The sequence below is a fragment of the Sinocyclocheilus grahami genome, unplaced genomic scaffold (assembly GCF_001515645.1).
Source record: "Sinocyclocheilus grahami isolate Dianchi unplaced genomic scaffold, SAMN03320097.WGS_v1.1 scaffold320.1, whole genome shotgun sequence".
NCBI classification, from domain to species: Eukaryota; Metazoa; Chordata; class Actinopteri; order Cypriniformes; family Cyprinidae; genus Sinocyclocheilus; species Sinocyclocheilus grahami.
Genome location: NW_015505499.1, coordinates 770,655 through 778,187, shown reverse-complemented (window position 1 = coordinate 778,187; position 7,533 = coordinate 770,655). Strand labels below are relative to the sequence as shown.

General features: G+C 38.1%; 1 protein-coding gene across 1 annotated transcript in view; it reads right to left on the bottom strand.

The window, feature by feature from the left end:
• Nucleotides 1–6,465: 6,465 nt before the first annotated feature.
• The window catches only part of LOC107602140 (collagen alpha-1(XVIII) chain-like), a 33,425-nt gene continuing 32,357 nt past the window's right edge, over nucleotides 6,466–7,533 (bottom strand). Inside the window, exon 31 of the mRNA XM_016294551.1 lies at nucleotides 6,466–6,766. Within this exon, the coding sequence (XP_016150037.1) occupies nucleotides 6,553–6,766 (214 nt within the window). The 3' untranslated portion in view covers nucleotides 6,466–6,552. The remainder of the gene's footprint in view (nucleotides 6,767–7,533) is intronic.

Genomic DNA, 7,533 nt, shown 5'->3' with positions numbered 1-7,533 from the left:
AACCCAGGCTCTTTGGGAAGCATGCCTGTGGCGACATTTCTGCAAAATGATGTTACATTGGTTCTTGTACGTTTTGCGACACTTTCAAAGAAAAATAGCCTTGGTTGTGCTAAAAGCAATGTTTCGTTATGTTCATTTTTGTACATAACGCAGCATTTTAGAAATGAAATGTCTAGTGAGTGGCTCTACAAGATTAATGCTCTATCATGTTTAAAAATAATGTACCACCTACACTAAACCTAACTGACAGTTTTAGCGAAAGCAAATGTTAGCTAAAAGCTCATTTATTGAAGCAAACATGCCATTATAGCTTGCTTCCACAAGTCTTTGAGCTTTTTTTATCATGACTCATGTTTCACAGGACTGCAATGCTGTACCAGGTGAGCTATCGAGCAAGTTTACGAAGTCAAAAGTAAGAAAAGCCATACAAATAGCTGATTATGTAATGCAAAATCATCAAAATGTATTACGTTACAAATTCTGCACTATGGTAAATGTTTTAAAGTCAGAACATCTGCAAGGAACCATGTGAAAATAAATAAGTCTTTGTTATTTGATAATCTGCCCTGTAATTAATCTGTGTGAACAGGAATAAAAGTTGTTGGTGCTTTACTACCACTAGTGGTCATTTCAGCTGAACCTGCAGTGAATTGTAGTATAAATACGTGTTTGGAGTTTTGCAGAAATGTAAATGTTTTTCCAGTTGCAATACAGTTTGACCCTCATTAGTTTTTGTTTTATCTGGCATAAGTGACATGAGATGATCAGATGATTGGATTGGAAATACTAAAACTAAAACTTCTGAAAGTTACAGTATGTTTTTATAGCACAATCAACTCTTTATCTCAAAAGATAAGGGAATTTTGATTCCTAATGATATGACTTCTTTAATGCTTTTTAAAACATTTTCATGGTCGGTAAAAAATATTTATGGATTGTAAATTATCTTAACATCCACTGACGCATGAGTGAGGCATAACATTCATTTTGGGTCCTACTCATATGGTTTAGTAACCTTTGGCAGTCTGTAGATTGCAATGACTATGATTTCATTGTTAGTGCAACAAATAAGCCGATATTTTGCTCAGTATAATTTTGAGTAATGAGGGCTATCATATTTCCATAGCCATTCTTGTGACATCTCATTTAAGCTGCATCTCATTGACAGTTTTGGCAGCTTCATATGCAAAGAAGAGAGCGCAAGATAGTAAATGAAGCGGCAGCATAAACCACCTCCATAAAACCAACAGCGCTCAGTGGCACAGCATCTTCATTTCAGTGACTCACAAAGACAGCATAAACACAGCACGTCTAACAGACATGGCTTTGCCTCCGCTACCAATGTAATTAAAGCCAACATCTTGTCCTGCTCTCGTATCATTACCGTCTGTAGACCATTTGGATGCGCTTTGTTATTACTTACTTGCTGCTAAATATAGATTTCCTGTGCCAGCGCTAGAGATTGCAGTCAGCTGCAAATTGTTCCCCGTGTTTGCAGTCACAAAGACTTACGTGGACACTATATCACTCGACAGGGGGGCAACAAGCTCTTTTGGATCTGTCACCTCTTTTTTGGGGGGTCAGTATAAAAACCTGATTGCAAAGAATAAAAAAAATGAAGGCTTATATTTAGGATACTTCAGCGCTGTATTAACTGTTATGCTTACATACTAGAAGTAAAAGCATGATTTCTATTTTATTTGATCAGCAATTTTCCACATTTTAGAATACTATTAAAGCAAAAATATGAAATAACACAAATGGATGTGTATTAGTGATTGGCAAATCAACCAGTTTCATGAGGTGGTGCTTCTCCCTTACTATCCAGTCAAACTCATCCATAAAATGTTAGTGTCATTAAAAAAAAAATCACATGTAGGCACAATACATATGTATCCATATAACTCAATTTAAGTTTAAGCCTGTATATCAAAGTCTGAGTCACGACTCAGAAACATAAATTTAATCTTTTTTTTCAGACTGTGGAAACTAGTTTTAATCTTCACATTTTAATCAAGTGAATTTCTTAGGTTTACTTTTCTGTATAGTCATATACCTTAAAGTCTAAGGAAATGCTATTGAAGAAAGAATTACACATCGCCCAGAAACACTTAAGGATAGATAGATAGATAGATAGATAGATAGATAGATAGATAGATAGATAGATAGATACTGTGACGAGAGGGGCAGGGCCGAGAGCCGTGGGAACGGAGCGAGGCCGGTGGCCGTCACAGTATCTATCTATCTATCTATCTATCTATCTATCTATCTATCTATCTATCGTTCTGTGTATCTATCTATCTAGATCGTAGAAGTTTTACTAAATAAAAACATGTTTTGAATTACGTATTTGAAATTACCTGAATATTGGGCAAACCTTCTAAAAGAGAGATGTAGGTCCATTAGAAATTACGAAGATGGCACAGGCCGATGGGCATTAAACACCGATCACACCAAGGACGATAACTATAAAGATACCGCTATTAGCATCCACACCAGCGAGCGATATCGTCTGTTTATTCTAAGCGCAGGCTAGTCTGCCACTTTAAATTCTCGAGCTCGTTACAGCAGGAGGATTGATTCTGATCGGCTGTCAACTTTTTATCGTTCATCAGCCGGAGAAAAATCGTTTTGAAAGTGATTCCAACGATATCGTTTCTCTTTGTCATTATAGTTGTGGTGTGGACTCTGCTATTCTTTAATACTGAGAACGATTTTTAGAACTATATCTTTATAGTTATCTTTAAGCCCCGTTCACAGCAAGAACGATAACTATAAAGATAACTATAATGATACCGATATTAACGTCCACACCAGCGAACGATATAGTCTGTTTATTCTAAGCGCACATGCATCTGCCGCTTTAAATTCTTGAGCTCGTTACAGCAGGATGGATTCTGATTGGCTGTCAGTGTTTTATCGTTTGTCAGCTGGAAATAAAATCGTTTTGAAAAGATATCGTTCCTCTGTATCGTTATCGTTATCGTTGCGGTGTGAACTATGCTATTCTTTAATATTGAGAACGATTTTTAGAACTATATCTTTATCGTTATCTTTATAGTTATCGTTCTTGGTGTGAAGTGTTGCATTCACCTGTCTACATTGTATAGAAGCCGCATCAAAGCTACAAATACATTGTGTGGTTACACAGAGGCAGCAAAAACGTGTTTACACAAATTCATGATCGAGAGAATGTGAATCACGCGCGATTGTAGCTTTGAATAGCAGAAAGAAATAAGACGCTTGCTTAGTGTCGTGACTGATCTGCTGTAGTTCAGTGAATTCACCCTATAGAATCAGTTTTGGTTTTTCTGCTGAAGATTTTCTGCTGAATCGTATGAATGATATTTTTACCTGATAACCATTCTAGATGTTTTGTTGTGGACTCGCTTCCCTCTGGTTTATGTCATGGTCAAGTGTTTAGGCCTACTGATTAGCTCAAAATCTGAATATCCATCACTAACCATCAGACTTGCCGTAGCCCATCAATTTTACATTTTCCAAATTAGATACCGTAATATTAGAACCATATGAAAGGCAAAATAAAGATTGAAGGGACGGAGAAAAATAACATAGGGTGCATTATATTTAACCACCGACGGCATGTCTGATTCGTGAACGAATTGTTCTTTTGAGTAGGATCTTTTTAATGAATAGGTTGAGCCTTTGAATCAGAATGGTCGAAATCAGGGGTGCCCAAACTCGGTCCTGGAGGGCCGGTGTCCTGCAGAGTTTAGCTCCAACTTGCCTCAACACACCTGCCTTTAGGTTTCTAGTATGCCTATTAAGAGATTGATTAGCTGGTTCAGGTGTGTTTAATTGGGGTTGGAGCTAAACTCTTCAGGACACCGGCCCTCCAGGACTGAGTTTGGACTCCCCTGGTCTAAATTATTAATTTACCATTCAGAATGAATCCTCAACATCAACAATTCACACTTTTTAGCATCTCTTTCAGACAAATCCGAATCGAAATTGGTGCTAAACTAAGGATTTGACTGATGAGGCGAAAAGTTACTTTAATAGTAGAAATCGTACAGATGAAACGAACTGCTAGCCTATACTCTATATTAGTTTATATTAAATTAAATTGAGCCACTTTTGCCTTTGATCTTAATAACAAAAAGTTACACTTTTTTATCTAAATTGCTTTCCTGGAATTTCCCCTAAGGGTCCCCCTATTGCTGTAGCAAGGATTTGCTGCTGTTAAATATACCCCAATTTGCACCCATTACTCATCTGGAAGTTTCTGGGGAAAGATTTGTGCATTTAAGGACGTTTACCTTAGAATAAAACGTTGTCTTCTTTTGTTTCAGTACAGATCACAACAAAAACAACAATAGTTAATCATAAAGACAGTCATCCTGCTGAACTCCTGCAGAGTTCCTGCTGTCATCCTCCATCTGAAACCATTTTAAACAGTACTCCTTAATTTCCATAGCATTTTAGTTATTTTTGGCACACCATTTTGCTTAATTTTCACTTAATCAGCTTTCTCAAATGGCCATGGGTTATTTTACCACAGACTTGGTCCACCTGCCCGAAATGCTTGCAGAGGACCTTTAAGTCCTGAGATACAAAAGGGGACGCTTCACCAGCTCGCTGTCAGCAGTCTCTGATTTGTGCCTTGAGGCCCTCTCAAGGCCACATTGCTAAATCCTATTGAACAGGCTGTAAAACCCTTCAGGCGGACAGAGAATCAGTGCAATAGGCATTGAGGAGGGATTGCAATGTCATCAAAGGGGCACGCTGTGCAATTTAGAGACATGCATGAATCAGGACTTTGGGGCCCTTTGCCATAGGTGCACAGAAGACATTTGCTGGAGAGTATTTCAGTGCTTAAACAGCATTTAGTAGAAACGCATAGTTTACAGTTCCAAGCATTGAGAATGAAGAGCACTTATGCTGATCAAAGGTGGCTTTTATGTGAACTAGAAGCAAGGATATATACCAAAAGTCACTTAATCTTAACCTGACAGTTCTTCAAAATATTTGTTTCGATGAATATATAACTTTAGTAGCTATTTTTGGGTGAAATACTCCTTTAAACATCTAATGATTGTGGAGAAACATGAATCTCACAAACGAAAACAATAGGTAAAAACCTTTATGAATTTAATTTCTAAAATACATACTTAATACTTGGGAGAAGAAAAATGTACCTTTATTTTTTAGTAATCAGCCAGTGAACAGTAAACACATTCATGATATGAAATGGCTTGTGAATGAATTTCTGATATGTTAATATTGTGCATGAATAGACAACACAGACTAAGATATGTGTAGACAGTTCAGGTTTTAAGAAAATAGATTTTGATACACAAGAACTAGTGCCAAAGTTACTGTGGCAAACAAAAACAAAATCATTTATTCAGTGCCTCTGAGACATGGTACAGCACAAACTGGTAAAAAAAAAAGACTACAAGCCCACAGGATTGTACTGAATACATCAGTAGCACTATAGTGGATTAGGTGTATGAAATTCCATATGGATAGAAGATAAAGTGTCTTCATAAAACACATCTGTCTCTCCCAAATAACACTGTCAGCAGCTGTTTCATCAGTGAAAAGCACCGAATGCAACCAAAGCCTCTGAAATGTCCAATGAGTTATAGGACATGTAACCGCTATTTCTGAGTAACAGAATTTTTTACGTTAATATTTGTTACAAAAATCTTGCAGCTTCCCCTCTTTACTTAAATCATTCACTTTACTTTATCAAAACTTCTGGAATCAACCAGAAGTGTAAAACAATGACACTAAGAAGAATGTCCATATGAAATTTCACATTAATCACAATAAAAAAAACACACTGTGATCACATAATTGCAAGAGAAGTATTTAAAATTAATTTTTGTACAAAAACTCTTGAGGGATAAGTATTGAATTATTCAAAGCATCTTCTTTTTGCCCACTTGAGCTTTTTCGAGAGAGTGGCTAGTTAACTTATTTCAGTCTTTCACTTTTATCTGTGGAAGTAAGTAAAAGTGCTCACTAAAATCAGTTTCAAATCATATTTTAGCTCTCTTTATTGCAAAATAAATATTTTCTCTTTTTGAAATCCTAAAACTAAGATGTCAGGTTTGCCCCTCAGTATCCAACAAACCTTGGATGAAAATGGAAACGGTACAGACAAATAAGTGGAAAAAGTTACACAAAAAATATAGCTAAAATTGGTTAAAAATACCAATTAAGACGTCTTAAAAAAAACAAAAAAAAACAACACAGATGACAAACAATTCATATACAAAATTTTATATGGATACAGTTAAAAACACTGCCTCAGTTGGCCTCACTTCTCTGGTTTAAACCCCTGAAAAATATGTGCCAATGCCCTGAGAGAGAGCAAACACCTCCACGTTCAACCTGCCTCTTTGGCGTTACAGTGAGGGAACAGATGACTGGCAAATTCTCCTTAAGGCAGACTCAGTTCTTTTTTAAAAAATGTGTCATTTTCTTTTTTTCCCCCATTCGTTACATACAGACATCTACTGGAGCGAAACTGGGTCTGTATAAATTGTTGTGTCGAGTGTTCAAAGGCTCTTCAGGACGGCTTTATTTCTTTGATTGTGTCATGTAGCTGTTCTCGATGCACAGCACGATGTAGGAACTGGAGCAGCTGCTGGAGGTCTGCTGGAGGAGCTGGCCAGCCTGCAGAGATGAGGCCAAGCCTGTCACCGCACGGTCTCCGGCCCTCCACGTCTCACAGTAGTTATCCGTCTGCCTGTGACCCCTGCCACTGGACCCATGCCAGATCATCTTCTCTGGCCTACAGGATAGAGGAAGAAAAACAATCAATTTAGGTGGTTTAAGATAGCCTCAGACTGCATTCAAAAGCAGGAACACCTTTCCAAAATTGCAAAGTCAAATCGCAATGCCTGACTGTGGGATCAGGATGCACAAGTTTTTAATCCATCGACTGGGAAACTACATTTTGTTTACAAGGTACCAGACAGCTACAATGAGTTCTGAGGAAGAATAAATCATTGGACCAGCCTAAAATTTGGGCACTGAATTGTTGAAAGATTTAGAATAGAGTGACAGAATCAACATAAAGATAGAATGAATGATAGATTAAATCATATACTGTAGTTAGAATGAATGTTAGAACAATTATAGATACACAGAACGATAGATAGAACTATAGATAGATAGATAGATCGATAGTGTGACGAGAGGGGCGGGGCTGAGAGCCGTGGGAACGGAGCGAGGCCGGTGGAGAAAACGCTAATGCACGACACCTGCGCCACTCACCGGTCTCGAGTCCCATGGAGGAGCTCCGGAAGGATAAAAGGAGGAGTGACGACACTGTTGGAGGAGGGAGGACCAGGCCTGGTCCAACACTGTCGTCACTCCTCCTTTTATCCTTCCGGAGCTCCTCCATGGGACTCGAGACCGGTGAGTGGCGCAGGTGTCGTGCATTAGCATTTTCTCCACCAGCCTCGCTCTGTTCCCACGGCTCTCGGCCAAGCCCCTCTCGTCAGATAGATAGATAGATAGATAGATAGATAGATAGATAGATAGATAGATAGATAG